Source organism: Alosa alosa, chromosome 13 (genome assembly GCF_017589495.1).
Source record: "Alosa alosa isolate M-15738 ecotype Scorff River chromosome 13, AALO_Geno_1.1, whole genome shotgun sequence".
Taxonomy (NCBI): domain Eukaryota; kingdom Metazoa; phylum Chordata; class Actinopteri; order Clupeiformes; family Clupeidae; genus Alosa; species Alosa alosa.
In genome coordinates this window covers 8,593,116-8,610,615 of record NC_063201.1, presented here as the reverse complement: position 1 = coordinate 8,610,615, position 17,500 = coordinate 8,593,116, and the positions used below count along the sequence as shown (strand labels likewise).

The 17,500-nt window shown below is 46.5% G+C and overlaps 1 protein-coding gene across 1 annotated transcript in view; it reads right to left on the bottom strand.

The window, feature by feature from the left end:
• Positions 1–17,500, bottom strand: part of myh14 (myosin, heavy chain 14, non-muscle) — a 49,462-nt gene that overhangs the window by 21,654 nt on the left and 10,308 nt on the right. The window contains exons 4-26 of the mRNA XM_048262114.1: positions 17,236–17,392; positions 15,048–15,075; positions 14,512–14,629; positions 13,770–13,814; positions 12,800–12,811; positions 11,500–11,592; positions 11,341–11,404; positions 10,879–10,977; positions 10,473–10,616; positions 9,914–10,128; positions 8,798–8,950; positions 7,372–7,545; positions 6,915–7,091; positions 5,857–5,971; positions 5,220–5,288; positions 3,920–4,122; positions 3,388–3,509; positions 2,005–2,074; positions 1,696–1,856; positions 1,276–1,384; positions 901–1,032; positions 518–724; positions 1–86 (exon numbers count right to left, since the gene is read on the bottom strand). The exon at positions 1–86 is cut by the window's left edge and continues 52 nt beyond it. Of these exons, the coding sequence (XP_048118071.1) occupies positions 1–86; positions 518–724; positions 901–1,032; positions 1,276–1,384; positions 1,696–1,856; positions 2,005–2,074; positions 3,388–3,509; positions 3,920–4,122; positions 5,220–5,288; positions 5,857–5,971; positions 6,915–7,091; positions 7,372–7,545; positions 8,798–8,950; positions 9,914–10,128; positions 10,473–10,616; positions 10,879–10,977; positions 11,341–11,404; positions 11,500–11,592; positions 12,800–12,811; positions 13,770–13,814; positions 14,512–14,629; positions 15,048–15,075; positions 17,236–17,392 (2,753 nt within the window). The remainder of the gene's footprint in view (positions 87–517; positions 725–900; positions 1,033–1,275; positions 1,385–1,695; positions 1,857–2,004; positions 2,075–3,387; positions 3,510–3,919; positions 4,123–5,219; positions 5,289–5,856; positions 5,972–6,914; positions 7,092–7,371; positions 7,546–8,797; positions 8,951–9,913; positions 10,129–10,472; positions 10,617–10,878; positions 10,978–11,340; positions 11,405–11,499; positions 11,593–12,799; positions 12,812–13,769; positions 13,815–14,511; positions 14,630–15,047; positions 15,076–17,235; positions 17,393–17,500) is intronic.

The following is a 17,500-nucleotide window of genomic DNA, read 5'->3' as shown; positions in this document are numbered from 1 at the left end:
CTCTTGACTTTGGTTTCCAGGGTAACCTTCTCCAGGAGGAGGCGCTGTCGAGCCCCTTCCTCCTCCTCCAGCTGCTCCTCCAGGTCCTGATGAGAGGGAGAGAACATGACATAGACAGACATGTGGAAAGGATAAAATAAAGGAGGGAGAGAGACAAAGAAATGTTTATCACTCCATTTCCACACCATAGTCACAAACCCTTACGCAACCATAGTCACAAGGGTTCATCGTTACAACACTCCAAAAAATGAACCCTCAACCACAAGGCTTACATCCTCCCACCAGCTAAACAAGGCAATCTCACCCCTCCCCTCTTTAAAACCACATTCCCCTCATCAGTAATTTGATAAAACAACCCCCCACCCCGCAAACGGCAGAAAACTCCATGTCACCGGTCATCGGATGGACAGTGGCGCTGCTGAAACCCCTTAAGTCACCAATCATCGGATGGACAATGGCGCTGCTGAAACCCCTTAAGTCACCAATCATCGGATGGACACTGATGCCGCTGCTTCACCTGCACATTCTGCTGCAGTCGCTTCTTCTCATTGGTCAGCTGCCCGCCCCTCTCCTCCTCCTCCTCCAATCGGGCCTCCAGCTCGCCCAGAACCTCCTCCAGCTCCTGCTTCCTGCTGGCCAATCGGGCGCGGATCTCCTCGGCCTCCGCGAATAGCTCCGCCTCTGCCTGCAGCTGGTCGGTAAGCACCGCCTTCTCCTCCACCAGCTGACAGGAAACAGGAAGCAAGAATACAGGAAACAGGAAGCAAGAATGAAATTAATTCATCTGCATAACCTTTCTGACCGAGCTTCCTACTTCATACATACAGCATGATGTCTGTATAATATACCATTAGTAAATGACTGAAAAGGGTGGACGAAGGGTGGAGTGTGAGGTGTTACCTGCTGGTGTTTCCGCTCCAGGTCAGTGAAGTCCGTCTCCGCTTTGGTCAGCTTGTCTTTGGCTTTCTGGAGCTCTGCCTCACGCACCTGGATCTCCTCATCCTGACGCGTCACCTGCAGCAACGGCTTCACCTAGGCAGCCACAGGTCAAAGGTCAGCCACCACCCTTCCATCAGATTTGGGTCGAGTAAAGCTTAGATTGCAGCATACAGTCTGATCATCAGATTTGGGTCCAGTAAAGCTTAGATTGCAGCATACAGTCTGACACCAACTTTGTCATAGTTTATATTCATGCAGCATTTGTGCTGGTCACTTCCACCCGTAGATGCACAGGTCACTATGGCATCAGTGATGCTGTGGTATTGCCATGGTTACCTTGGTGAAGAGTCTCCACCACTGCCAGTTGCGTAGCTTCAGGTAGGCTGCACAGTTCCTCTGCATCACCCTCAGAGCACTGAGCTGCTGCTGCTTCTTCAGGAAGGCCCTGCAGGAGTGTGTGTGTGTGTGTGTGTGTGTGCATATATATGAGAAGACACAAACACATACATTATTAGACACATTCTCTTTCTCTTTCTCTCTCTCGCTCTCTTTCTCTCTCTCTCACACACACACACACATCTCTATGCATACAAACACACACACACACACACACACACACACACACACACACACACACACACACACACACACACACACACACATATACACACACACACACACACGCACACGACACACAAATGCACACACACACACACACACACACACACACACACACACACACACACACACACACACCTCCTGGCCAGGTATCCTCGGGCGGCGCTCTGGAAGCGGATGATGGTGTCCGTGATCTTCAGGTCCCTCTCCTCCTCCAGGTGTGCCAACACTCCGGCCCGGAAGAACACTTTACTCTGACCCACGCGAAACAGGTTCCGGTCCAGCTCCAAAGCACTGATCTGGGTTTACGTAACATAAGGGTTCATTCGCTATGTAAACATGACGGCATGCACACACACACACACACACACACACACACACAACACACACACGCACGCACACACACACACACACACGCACACATTGCTGATTGCTGGCTACACTCACCATGAGTTCACAGGCCTGTTTTCCATCCATGAATGTGCGAGGGATTGCATTAGGAGTGAGGACCTCATATCTGATAAGGACAGAGGAGGAGGTGTGTGAGAGTGTGAAGCTTACTTAATGTAAAGAAAAATGTGTAGAAAACTTAATGTGTAGAAAAATGAGAGCAGAAAAATGAAACGTTTACAAATAAAAGATGTATTAATCATATAACTGCTTAAATCCAGCTAGCTCAAAAACAAATAAAAATGTGGGAATGCTGCAATAATAGATAACCAGTGTGGAACAAATTAGACTTAAAGGAACCGTATGTAAGAAATGTATTTCAATTAAAATGGCCCTGATATGTCACTAGACATTAAGAAATCATGTTCATTTCCAATACTTATATCACTGACAACAGTAGTCCGGCCAGGATATTGTCATTTACAGTAAACAGTGAAGTTGCAGCCCTCAACTGATGTTGATGTGTTTTGTCATGTCATGTGTTTTGGCCTGAAGTGCCACCCTCCACCTATCTACTAATCACGAAGTCAGTAGTGTTTCGGCATCCGAGTTGGTGGCAACCTCGAGTCAGGAGGGAGGGGGAGGGATACACCTCTCTACAGTAATTTTGAAAGTGATTGCGGTACCAGTTTTGGCCACAATCTTACATATGGCTCCTTTAAAGAATGTTTGCTTACGTAAAACAAAGTGTTTTTGCTTAGATATAAAAATGTTTTGTTTTAGATTTAAAGTGTGTTATGTTTAAATGAAATGTGTTTTGAACAAATGTAAGAAAGGTATCAAAAGAGAATGACCCCCCTTGAAAAATCCTCTTTTCGGACTTCGTATATAAATTATATATTTATTATATATATATATATATTATAAGATCTGTCTTTAAGAAAAACTTTATATCTGGCTAAGTTCCTCTTAACCTCTCTTTAACCATAGTGACAAACCAACTTCTGCAAATGCAGCTCTGAATTCTTTTTATGAGCGAACCACATGATGCAAGTCTGAACATAGGGAATATGGAGATTAGGGAATAGAGAGATTAGGGAATATGGAGATTAGGGAATAGAGAATAGGGAATATGGAGATTAGAGAATAGAGAATAGGGACAGAGATAGAGAGAGCCTCAGCCCCAAACCCCAGATTTGGGGTTTTGATTCAGATAGAGAGCCTCTCAGTCAGGACAACCCTCTCGTACATCCCAAACCTGTCAAAAAGGGGCCCTTGCATCAGACACAAACACGGACACACACACACACACAGGAGTAGCGATCTCAACTGTGTTAAAGGGAGCCCCGTAGACACCAGAGTGGACACAAAACGCAACACTAGACTACACAAAGACATACAAACACACACACATACACACACACACACTCACACACTGACCTCTGTCTGAACTCCTGGAAGGGGATGCGGTTGGGGAATCCCTGTCTGCAGATACGGATTCCCTCTAGAACACCGTTACACCTGAGTTGGTCCAGAACCAGGTGAGGAGTCAGCTTACCTGCCTGAGGGGGAGAGGGGGGGGGGCAAGAGGGCACTTCAGTAAATATGTAAACATATCAACAAAGCATCATCAGTAAATATGTAAACATATCAACAAAGCATCATGTCCATACAGACAATCCATTTCATCTCCTATTTATTTTTCTCTAACACGTTCACTATTCACTACTCACAATTCATCTTCATACATGTGTTTGACATTTCCTCTCTTCCCTGTCTTTTTCATCCCTTCATCTTTTTAATGCTCTCTGTCCCTTCACTCTCCTCATACCCCCCCTTCCCCCGGCTCACTATTCCTCTCTCAGTTTTTTCCTCTCTCTGTTTTTGTTACCCTTGTTCATCTCTCTCTCAATCCCTCCCTCCCTCTTTCTCTCTCCCTCCGTCCCCCATCCCTCTCTCTCTCTCTCCGTACCCTCTTCTCGTGGTTGGGGATGATGCAGCGCAGGAAGTTGGGGTTGGTGTTGCGGAGCGTGGCCATCAGCTTGGTCAGGGACTCCTTGTAGAGCTGGCCCACCGTGCGGAACATGCCCTTCTTGGTCTTCAGGCCGGCGGCGCCGAAATTGACCGATCCGCTGCTCTCACTGCCCACCTGGTCCAATCCCACAATCCTCTCCACTGGGAGGAGGAGGGAAGGAGCAGAGATCAGAAGTCAGTAACGGCACACGTGATTGGTTGACATACAGGTGGAGTGGGAAGGTGTGCTGCGCTGGTCGTTCGTAGTGATGGAGGTGGAGTGGTAAGGTGTGGTGCGTTTGTGGTTGTTAGTGATGGAGGTGGAGTGGTGGTGGGGTGGTACTGGATTTTGACTGGCAGTGCAGTATGGGACATGTATTCTGTGAGATGACCAGCTATCTTGAGAAAAACTAGTGAAAATGCAATGCTTTTGTAGAAATGCATTTCCACCAGATTGCTGAAATTCTGTTTCTGTTTGGGTTGGTGAGGACTCTGCGTCCTGCTGATGGTCATGTCACTCCGTATGGCAGTGAATGGATCATCAGACCAGACTGCCAACTCCAAACAGACTGAATTTCACTCAGTCAGAAGCACGATGAGGTATCGCACTACAACAGCACTACATCCACACAGCTACTACAAGACTCTATGAAGACCATTTCACACAGGGTCCGCTCGAATTCAGGCTGACAGTGAGGTGATATCTTACTATTGGCTAACATTCTAGCAGTGCAATAACACCATACTTTAGTGTAGATATTATCTTAAAAGGTTGTTTGAAACCAACATTCTTAATGGATGCCATTTCCATCACAAGAAAGTTATGCGTTATGAGAAACCTGTCTAATATGGCAGTGAGCCAACGGCGGGGCAGCAACCTTCTAATTCGAACGGACCCAGAGAATCGGTGGCGGCTCACTCTGAAACGGATCCGCCCATGATCCGGCTCAGATCCATCACATTGTCAGCTCCTGAATTGGACATGAGTTCTACAGCACTACAGCACACAGCCACATCTTATCATAGCGTCAGAGAGAGAACACACACAGAGAACTACATGAGAACACGAGCTAGAAAGAGAAGACTAAAGACTGGACTAAAATGGAGAACCAAAAACAGCAACAACAACGTGGGTAGGGAGCGATGGAGAGAGAGAGAGAGATGGAGGGAGAGGTGGAGAGGAGAGGTGGAGAGGAGAGCGAAAGCAGGAGGGATGCTGGAGAAGGAGGACAGAGGAGGGAGGGGAGGAGTGAACCTACTGTCTGAGCCGTTAGTCTGCAGGGTGGCGTAGGAGTCGAAAAAGTAAACACGAGGAAGAGTCTGAACCTCTGAGGAGGAGACGAAAGACAGACACACCCAGAGAAAGAGAGAGAGAGAGAGAGAGAGAGAAAGAGAGAGAGAGAGAGAGAGAGAGAGAGAGAGAGAGAGAGAGAGAATGAGGACAGCGAAACCCAGAAAGAGACCAGGAGAATGATAAGGAGAGAACATGAAGGAGCGGTCAGATTTTAGGGGCAGTGAGAGGCAAGCAGTCAGAGGAGTGAGAGAGAGCCAAAAAGAGAGGGAGGGAGAGAGAAAGAGAGAGAGAGAGGGATGAGATTAGAGAGGCAGCAGAGAGAAGACCAGCTGTTAATGCAGGTATTCAAATAAGAGTGAGGATTAACTGTATTATCTCTTTCCAATATTCACTAATATTAGTTCATTAGTTATCATCTCAACATTATATTACACGTTCATAATGACAGTATCCCAGAAGAACCTGTCACCCAAGGACACATAGAAAATCACAGATTATCAATACATGATCAATACATGATTCGATCAATGGTTAGAATCGCTCTTTGTTAACAAATTAAACTGATTGAGTTAATTGCCGAGCGATGAGGGTTGATTGCGTACCTTCTCTCCACAGCTCAGAGATGAAATGATCAGAAGACTGGTGGAGAAGAGAGGCCACGTTGTCATTCAGGGGGTCCATGTTCTTCACCAGCCAATCATCTGCCTTATAGTCAACCTGGGGCGTGGAGACAGGAAACAAACAGTCAGACAGAGGAAGTGAGGTCAAATGTCTCTCATACACAGACTTGTGGACGGACAGGAAGAGGAGCAGAGGGAGCAAAAATGAAAAAAGAGAGAGGGAAGAAGAGTTCAACATGGCATGAGAGAAAGAGACAGAGAGAGAGACTGAAACAAAGATTGTTAAGGCGGAGCAAGACACTTAGTTCATGTCTATGGGCGCGAAATGGAATCGAATCCTGTCTGCATAAAGAGGCTTATCGATGACGTATTGATGAGCATACGTTGCAACCGGCCAACAGCAGCAGGATAAATAATCAGCGCACACCTGATATAAGGTCGATTTTCTCCAGACTGGAATACTCAAAAACTTTAAAAATTAACCTGAAATGTTCAGAAGGGTTTGAGGATCATGAAAACGTGCCCAAAATTCACATTCCTAACTCTATAGAACTAAGACCTTAGCATATGTGGTGAAATTCTGAGCTATGCCCATAGACTTCAATGGAGCAGTCGCTGCCTCTGCTCTGCATAAAGGGGGATTTTGACCCCCCCTCGTGCGATCCGGGTTCCCGGAAGTGGCTCCTCATGAAATATCTTGCTCCGCCTTAACAATCTTTGACTGAAACACCATGGGAGACTGCGAAAGAGAGACAAGCAGGTAGACTCAGATACAGACAGATGGAGCAGTAAAGGGTTTGTCACCTTGCATAGTGAATAAAGAAGAGACAGACAGACAGAAAGACAGAGAGATGGACAGCTAGAAGGGTAACCGGTGTATCACCACTGACCGCACAGTGGTTGATGGAGAGACAAACAGACAGAGATGGATAGGAGACAGACAGACAGACGGACAGATCACCTTGCCGGCGTAGTGGATGGTGGACAGACAGACAGAGAGACAGACAGACAGACAGACAGAGTGGTAAGTGGTGCATCACCTTGCCGGCGTAGTGGATGATGGAGAAGTCGGCTTCCTCCTGCCTGAGCTGTCTCGGCTTGTGGAACTTGGAATGCGAGCCCTGCTCAGCCGACAGCTTGTCAACGAACGTACGGTCCGTCGCCCGTGGGAACCAGCACTCCTCGTCCAACAGGGCCAGCACACCTGGAGGGTGAGCCTATAGGGCAAAGATAAGAGGCCAAAGGTCATCACATCTGCACAATGTACTAGCTATGACAGTTTTTCAGAGACAACACAAATAAGCTTACAGTTATGGACATTTTTGGTATTTGCCATTGATATATTTGTAAGAATAGACATACACATGTTTCTGTCCTCATAAAATCAACAAGATATAATGAACCTGATGTAAATAACCTGCAAGCGCACACACACCCAGACACACACACACACACACACACACACACACACACACACACACACACACAGATACTGACCGGCCTCTCAATGAGGTCTATGCAGGGCTGCAGGTCGAGGCCGAAGTCGATGAAGTTCCACTCGATGCCCTCGCGTTGGTACTCCTCCTGCTCCAGGATGAACATGGTGTGGTTGAACAGCTGCTGCAGCTTCTCGTTGGTGTAGTTGATGCACAGCTGCTCAAACGAGTTCAGCTGCGGGGATTGAGAGTAGGGAAGGGCCAGATTAGAGACTCCAGTCAGTCAGATTATCATCTCTTTTGTTCGTACTGTCACCAGCAGATTAATAACGAGCTGTAGTAGTAAGGTAGAACGATAGATACATAGATAGATAGCTCCCCACATCTCCATGTAGAGTTGCAGTGAAAAATAGAAAGAGAAAGCAGTTCAAGTGTTAAAAGCAGTTGACAGTGACGTCATGGACACAGGAGAAGCGGAATAACCGCAATCAAATCGGATTTACGTTTTTAACGATATTCTTTGGTAGCCCAAGGCTATTCTTGTTTTTAACGATATTCTTTGGTAGCCCAAGGCTATTCACGTTTTTAATGATATTCTTTGGTAGCCCAAGGCTATTCCCGTTTTTAACAATATTCTTTGGTAGCCCAAGGTTATTCGATTTTGACTTTTTTGTAGGACATGCCAAAACATCTCAGTTGAACTACATGACTGAATTCATGGAATGCATGCCACAATGTGTTAAGGAAAACAACAATATCTGTTGTCGCTATCGATTGTCATCCAAAAACACAACTTTCCACAATGTTCTGTGTAAGTGACCATCTGCAAATTACACATTTAATTCATTTTACATCACTATGGTCTGCCTAACAGACTGTCTTCAGGCGTGTTTTTATTGAAAATGAGTGAAATCAAATGTCCTCAAGTTTCCACCTCAACGTTTTTGTATTCCAAAACAAGTGACTGATTTACTGACTGACTAAATAGAAAGAAAAGTTATATTAATCTCTCTCTCTCTTGTCTTTCTTGCTGATCCGAAAAACTATCCAATTCGTGACTCAAAACTGTGATATGATTTGAATCGCGAATTTACGCTGTGATACTGTGATGAATATGGGTGACATTTAGGCTCTGTGATATTTAGATGAATACTAGCTGTTGCTGGACTTCTGTGAAAGAAAGACTACAGAGGCAGAATCAGATGGAGAAATACTGGCATTCTATCAGCGCACGCACACACATACACAGGTGAGATGCTGTATTGCTTGGTAAGGTTTCGCCCTGTTGCTTTTGTTTGTGTGTCTCTCTCTGATTCCTATGGTGTCTGTCCACCAGATCAGATCAGATCAACGAGAAGTCTGCCAGACCTGAGACACTGAAGCACTGAAGGGAACAGCCTTAAATTAGAGCTCCTCTATCAATCCTATTGTCACCTCACTCTAAACCTTCCTCTCTCTCTCTCTCTCTCTTTCTTGCTCCATCTCACCTGGAAGATCTCGAAGCCGGCGATGTCCAGGATGCCGATGAAAGAGGCTCCCTGTCTCTGGCGACGGTCCAGCGCTCTGTTGATGCGGTGCACTAGCCAGCGGAACAGACGCTCGTACGTAGCCTTGGCCAGCGCCTCCACCGCAAAGTCAGCCTGCACACACACACACACACACACACACACACACACACACACACACACACACACACACACAAAGTTTAGCATATCATCCACACCAGGGTAACACCACAAGTACTCTCCTATGTCACATCTGCAGAGATACACATGTTTGCAGACGTCAACCATGGGCAGTGAATCACTGACCATATATTCTTCTGTAAGATTTTGATCCATTTGTGTGCCAAATGTTGTTCTGATGCTAGATACGGTTCCTACTCTGATGCCAGGCTCTCACCTGGAGACAGGAAAGCCAAACGGCGGTCATCAATTATGGAACGAGACACAGGAGGAGGTCTGGGCTGGACCGTCAGAGGCAGACGGTCATCGGAATTTAATTAACACTCACATTGTAAATTCCAAAGAAGGAACAAAAGGGCAAATCTAGCCTAGGTACACAAAGGGAGTTACCAGAAACACAGTGAGGCCAACCCTCTTTACTGGGTCTCCGTACTCATTAAATGTGTTCTATGTAATGTGCGGTATTCAAGTTTAGTGATTCATTTTGATTCCAAAGGTGTTTCAAAGGTATTGTTGCGTGCTGTTACTGTTTAATTGCGTGCTGTTACTGCCTATCATTGGATTAAAGGACTTGTTTTGCAACATTTTTTGGAAACCATCCTCCGTTTTTATTACACTTCTCACACAAAAACTCCAAAAACACAAACACACTCCCTTTCACACAGACACACACACACACACACACACACACACAGAAACACACACACACACACACACACACACACACACACACAGAAACACACACACACACACAGAAACACACACACACACACACAGAACACACACACACACACACACACACACACAGAAACACACAGACACACACACAGACAGACACACACACACACACACACACACACACACACACACAGAAACACACAGACACACACACACACACAGACACACACGTGTTCTCACCTGTTCTTTGGTCTGGGCCTTCTGTACATACTCCCTGCCCACTTTGATGCGTGGAGTGAGGATGGCCCGGCTGAACTCCACCACGCTGATGCCCAGCAGGTGGCTAAGCTTCTGGGCCGCCGTGTCGTCAGGCATGGACGCCTGGTCCGTGTTCTTCTCCTTCTGGAAGGTGATGTTCCCAAACTGTAGCACGGAGGAGATCACCTTCATCATGCCTGGTCAGGGAGAGGAGACATGAGGAGGAGTCAAGATAAAAGCACTACAGGAACATTTTCACACAACATCTTAGGGTAACTGTATACATTAGTATTCTATACCATTTTAGAACTCTTGGGCTAACTGTATACATTAGCATTCTATACCATTTTAGAACTCTTGGGCTAACTGTATTAGCATTCTATACCATCACTTTCATTGCAATCAGTCAGTCAAATAAAAAAGAGTTGATCTTCTGATTATACATAATTAATTATACGCTGGCATTTCAGTCTCTCCTTTATATCCTTTATTTCCAGGAATATATCCTGTCTAACCCCCACACACACACACACACACACACCTGTCATCTCCTCCGGGGTGAAGCCCATGATGGCCATTGAGTCCATGGTCTGGGTGAAGTTCTCCGCGTCGCTCTGGCCCGGAACTGGAATCGAGCCGCCACTAAGGAACCGGTACTGCTCAGCAGTACCCAATAGAAGATCAGCTAGGGGAAAGAGAGAGAGAGCGAACATGAAGTCAGAATGACATCGTGAGGGAGAAATGGAAATCAAAACTATCCAGAAGATGCCTGCAAGGTTAATCTACCAAGCAGTGCTATCTTTATCCCACAAATACTTAAACGGCTCAGCTAACCAATGCACATGCATTGCTCTCACACACACATACACAAACACACATACATGGACACTCACACACACACGCTCATGTAAACACACACACACACACACACACACACACACACACACCTTTCATAGCCTCTGTGGATCCACATAGCAGCTGATAGAAAATGTGGAAAGTCCTCTCGTCCTTGGCCTGGCGGATAGCACGAGACTTCTCCAGAAGGTCTGAGACAGGCGGGTCTCAGGACAAAAACAACAAGGAGGGGGGGTCTGTTTTGTGTGTGTGTGTGTGTGTGTGTGTGTGTGTGTGTGTGTGTGTGTGTGTGTGTGTCAGTGTGTTTGTAACAACAAGGGTGTGTGTAAGAAAGGCATGCATGCAGGTGTGGTACCTGGCTATAGTGAATGTAATATAACAATGATATTCTAATTGTATGTGGACATGTACTATATGCATGTCTGGATATATGTGTGGGTTTCTTTTAAGATGAGAGTGTGTGTGTGTGTATGTGTGTGTGTGTGTGTGTGTGTGTGTGTGTGTGTGTGTGTGTTCGTGTGTGTGTGTGTGGCACAGAAACTCTGAAAGGATACAGGTCTCAATGTTGGCACCAACAATATATCCCGCCACATCGAAATTAATGCGGATGAATTTGCCCTAGGAAAGAAACATAACACAGCCAGTTGTTACCAGAGCTTCACCCACTTGGCAGCACCATCACCATAGTGGTATGTCTGACTAAGATTTCTTACAAATCTGGAGGAGTTGTCGTTCTTGACGGTCTTGGCGTTGCCAAAGGCCTCCAGGATGGGGTTGGCCTGCAGCAACTGTCTCTCCAGCTCCCCCTGTGGGACACACAAGGAACTGCATCAGTACAGAGGAAAGCACTCCGTTGACAGAACCCCAAAGCCTTTACCCTGCAAACACCATACCCTTCCAGAGGTCCACCCATATAGAAAAGTATACAGTATTTGTGTGTATGTGTGTGTGTGTGTGTGTATTTGCACTGAATTCTGAGCTGTCATTCAAAGCTGGTGTGACCATATGTTGGTATCTATGTGATGAATGTTTTGGTGTAACCATTACAACTAAGACTGGAATGTTATGGAACAGCAAACCTGGCCAGTCCAGTCTAGAAACTCACACACATACACACACAGAAAGAAATGAGCCCGAGAAAACTGAGAAAACTCACCGTCCAAACAATGTAGCACACAGAAACAAAGCACACACACAGACACACACAGGTGTGCAGAGAAATTCCTGTGGGCAGGAATGCCTGTGTGTGTGTTTGTCTGTCTATGGGCAGCTACATTTTTTACTGACAATACACACATTTTAGAGCTATGCTTACGGAGGCTTTTTTGAAACACACACCATCACAGTGCTGGAAGGGTTTCTATTGCAGGCTATGTCCAAGAGGTAGAACTCCACTCCGGCAGGACCGGTGTGTGTATTCCCACGTTAACACACATCTCTGTGTGTGGATGAGAGCATATGTGCGTGTAACACACAGACGCTCAACCAAGGAAGAGTGTGTGAGACTGCATGTTTTACCTATATTTTTTATAGGTCCTTTCCTTTGTCTGTCTGGATGTTCTTCAGACCAAAATCTGATGTTTGTTATGTGGTGGCCTTTAAATGTCTCTGTGGCTTTAGTACCAGTCCTTCAGAGGTGGAGTTCAGTACTTCTACAGTAATCTATGAGGGGAAAGCTTTAGCGACAGCCAAGCAATAGCTTTCACTACTGCCTGCTGCTTGTGTGTGTGAATGTGTGTGTATGTGTTTGTGTTTATACAGGTGAACTGTTTTTTTTTTCATGTCTATATATGTATATATGTATGTATGTATGTATGTATGTATGCATGTATGTATGTATGTATGTGAATCTTTTGTCCCTGAGTGTGAGTGTGTGTGTGTGTGTGTGTGTGTATGTATGTGTGTGTGTGTGTGTGTGTGTGTGTAGGTGTGTGAGTGTGCGAGCCAGCAGCAAAAAGCAAAAAGCCAAACTGCCAAACTGCAAACCCCATACTTTATAAAACTCATACTCACATACTGCACGCTCTGTTAGAACACACAGAGGGACAGAGAGATGGTGGGATGGAGGGAGAGAGAGAGGGAGGAAGAGAGAGGGAGATGGGGTGGAGAGAGAGAGAGAGAGAGAGAGAGAGAGGAGACAGATGGGGCAGGTGTGTCCAGGCATGCAGACAAACAGATGCAGACAAACATAAATATAAACAACAAAACAAATGTAAACGAACACAACAAATCAACAAACCGAAAGACACTGAATACTAAACAAATTAATCAACATAAGCAGCACATATAGGAATGCTTAAGTTATGCAGGTTATGCAGTTAACAGGATAAAAACAGACCAAATTCCAGTCAGTTCGCTAACCTGTCTGTTGGATCTTAACTCTATCACTAAAGGTGATGACATCTGGGGAGACTTTTTGAGCAATGTTGCTAGGCAACCACACAAACCGGTTCCATGTGTTCTGATTGGATGATCATGCCAATTTGCCTACTGCCGATCAATGTTCTCCAGGCCAAAAAAAAATGTTGCTCAACATCAATGGGAACGTGCCACAACCACAACACTCAGCAACACTGCTCTACAACACTCCCCAGCAACACTGTTCAACAACCTCTCTTGTGTGTCTTCGGCTAACAAGCACCATACTCCTGTATGTAGCTAAAAGAGACATAAGGACAGAGCTATGAGGACCTATACAGTATGGATCTGTGGAGATGAGCAGATAAATGGTTTATTCAACTCTTGAGCATTTATGTCATGATGCACAAATTCCTGTCCTCTGTGTATATGAAATGGTGCTATTCAGTTGCTCAGTGGGGTCTAACTGGGCTGTGCTGGTCAGAGAGGCTTGGATGCTTTACACATGTATAACATACAAAAGAAAGACACCTCCATTATTACAAGAAGCATTTGGAATGTCACGATGTCTACTGTGTTCTGCTGCTCTGTCAGGACTCATCCACCCCCAGCACTCACGACTCACCCTGTTCACAGAACTCCCACGGCCCAGGGACCTGGTGCCATCCATCTTCAGCAGAGAGGAGGAGGAGGAGGAGAGGAGGAGGACAGTGAAGAGAATGAGAGGAAAGGAAGAAAGTAAAGAAAGAAGAGAAAGGCCAAACGAGGGATGAGAGAAGACAGGAATCAGTAGGGGAGAGGAGAGGAAAGGAGACGTGAGGAGAGACATCACCAGCAGGAGCAGGCAGCGGAGAGAGGAAACAGAGGAAAAGATGTTAGAGAGCCAACACACACACACACACACACACACACACACACACACACACACACACACACACACACACACACACAGACACAGACACACAGACAGACAAACACACACACACACACACACACACACACACACACAGACACACACACACACACACACACACACACACACACACACACAGCAGCATCAGTAAAGGTTATCCAGTGTCAGCACAGCAGGAGCCCAAGAATATCAGAGTGCAGAGGCAGGAAAAGATAACACCTCTCTCCTCTCCTCCCTCTCTTCTTTCTTTCTCTCATTTTATCTCTCTTCCTCTCTTTCCCTTCTCCCTTCTTTCCCTCTCTGATTCTATCTCTCCTTCCTCTGACTCCTTCTCACTCCTCTTTCCCAAATCCACTTCATCCCTCTCTCCCTCCCTCCTCTGTCTCTCCATCCCTCCCTCTCTCCTCTGTCTCTCCATCCCTATCTCCCTCGGTCCTGTGGCAGTGGTGGTTACCTGCAGGGCGGCCTCTTTGCTCCTGCCAAGAGTGCCGGTCTTGTGCGAGGAGGCCACATGTGCCAGGTACTGGATCACCTTCTTAGTGTTCTCTGTCTTCCCTGCTCCAGACTCACCCCTGTGGAACACACACACACACACAGAGACATGAGTCTGCTCCAAAAGTAACACATAACACATGCCTCCATATTCTTTTGGCCTGGGAACACACATACAGGGCTGGAGCAGACTGATAAGCATCAGCTCAGTTTTACACATGTGGGACACAAAGGACAGGGCTGAGACTAACAGAGATGGACTGGCATGATCTAACAGCCAGGCCACACACAAACTCACACACACACACACACACACACACACACACACACACACACACACACACACACACACACACACACACACACACACTGAGGGGCTAGAAGACAAAAGGTCACTGTAGAGCTGCAAATACACTGACCCACACACACACAGACAAACACACACACACAGACAAACACACACACACACTGAAATGAGTGAATGCAAAAGACACTCACGTGCATAGAATGGACTGGTCCTCCCTGTCTGTAAGAGAAGGAGAACAGAAAGACAGCATTTCACATTCCTGAGATCATTCCATGGTGCCATCTGTCAATAAGGAACTGCACTGTGTGTGTGTGTGTGTGTGTGTGTGTGTGTGTGTGTGTGTGTATAAGTGTGTGTGTATGTGTATGAGTGTGTATGTGTATATGTATGCAAAAAGAGAGTGATGGTGATTCTGGTGTAGAATGAAAATATACAGTATGTGCAGATGAACCCATTTTGATGCATGGAGTACAGATATATTCCATATTGACCTTCTGTGTGAACTAGTGTGAAGACTGACTATCTTCACATGAACCCAGTTACTAAGAGATGATTAATCAGAATAGCTCTCACAGCCTGTGTGTTGCCACTTGAAAGACATGATAGGTACCCAAACACACATACACTCTCTGTCACACACACACACACACACACACACACACACACAGGGCAAAACTAAATTTTTGGTGTGTTTACGATCTTTCTCAATACATAATGACACACACACGTGCAGACACAGACACACTCATTCACACACTAGTCCTGCCGGTTTAATGAGTAGACACACCTTAGGAGACGTGAGAGAGGTGTGTATAGGGTGGAGTGGACACAATGAAATGCTGTTTCACACTGGGGCATCACCCCAACACACACACGCACGCACACACACACACGGAAGAGCACACACACACACACACACACTCCCCACCCTGGTTGCTGCTGACAGAGCTAGAGCTGTCTTTAACACACTTCACACACACCCACACAGCCCAGGCGCTCCCACACAACACCCGTCCTAACAGTCAGCCGTCGTTACGGCAACAGCCTGCCAGTCGGGTGCAGAGCAGGCGTGCCATTGGTTCCACCGGCACCACTCGCATGTCCTGAACTTGATGAATGGAGCCAGGTCAAACATGAATGACCGAGGGCCAGGGCCAGTTCCTCCATGACAGGGCTACAGGGAAAGGTCAGGTGTTTAGCAGACGCTGTTGCCCAGGGCAACCTGCAGGCTAAGGGTCGTTAAGGGCCGCCTGAAGCCAGGATGGCCACTTAGTGGGCAGTATTGTACTACCACACTCCCACAGTAACCGTTGAGCCTATGTGAAGGGAGTACTGACCACTGTGATATCAGGATGGTGGTTCTCTGCTCAATTCCCTTCACAGCAGCTCTGGTCACTTCTCTAGTCTGTTTTCCATCACAGCTGCTCTGTGTCTGGTCACTGCTCTACTGTGCCTGGTCACTGCTCTACTGTATGCCTGGTCACTGCTCTGTGTCTGGTCACTGCTCTACTGTATGCCTGGTCACTGCTCTGTGCCTGGTCACTGCTCTGTGCCTGGTCACTGCTCTACACCTGGTCACTGCTCCTGCTCTTCTGTATGCCTGGTCACTCTACTGTGTGCCTGGCCTGGTCATCATGTGATTCCCACATGCTATAAACGGTCTTACAATCCTGAGCCTACTACGACTGTATCAGACTGGTTGAGAGCATCTAATGCTACAAGACACACACACACACACACACTCACAGTCATACACACACAGTGATAAACACGCACGGACGCACAGGCCCAGGGTGGCATCACTGAAACATCTCTGACAGATGTGTGTGCTGCTGCGCTGGTACCGTCGCGTTTAAGGGTCCAGTGCCTCCTACGCTGATGCCCTAATCATTGGGTCATATACATCTCTACTGAACACCTTCCAGCCAATCAGAATTGACTAATCACCCACCTCATAAAACAATAATACAACTTTAGAGATGGAATATTTACTCCATATACACTGTAAAGATAATGATGTCCAGAATGGAGTGAGTCAACTACCCCATATAATCTAGAATGAGCACAGTGAAGCTATAACTCCACTGACAGTAGTCTAATGATGCCATTAAATGGGTCATAAAGGTGGGATGCAGTTGTGTCTTCAGACTACACAATACAGTCACAAGTCACAATGCTTCCACCAGCCCTACTGTTTCATTATCAGTACGGACCAATAACTGGATATCTATATATACAGTCACTGGTACGGATAAACTGGTCTGTGTATGGAGGGGTGCCCGGGGGGGGTGTTACTCTACTGCTCAGTGTCTGTTGGGGGGTGGGGGGTGGGGGGGGGGGTATTTGTGTTATGGGATGTGAGGGTTGTTGCCGTGGTACCTTGCAGCATGCTTCTGTAGGCAGCCTCAGAGATGGCGTAGATGTGGGGGGGCATCTCGTGGCGTTTTTTGCCCCGGTACATCTCGACGATGGACTCTGTGTAGACGGGCAGGTTCTTATAAGGGTTGATGACCACGCAGAAGAGCCCGGAGTATGTCTGCAAAACACACAAACACACACAGACTTAAGCATATTATACACATACTGTACAGTATACACAGAAAGCCATGTTGATACGCATGACTACATACACCACCCATGCACA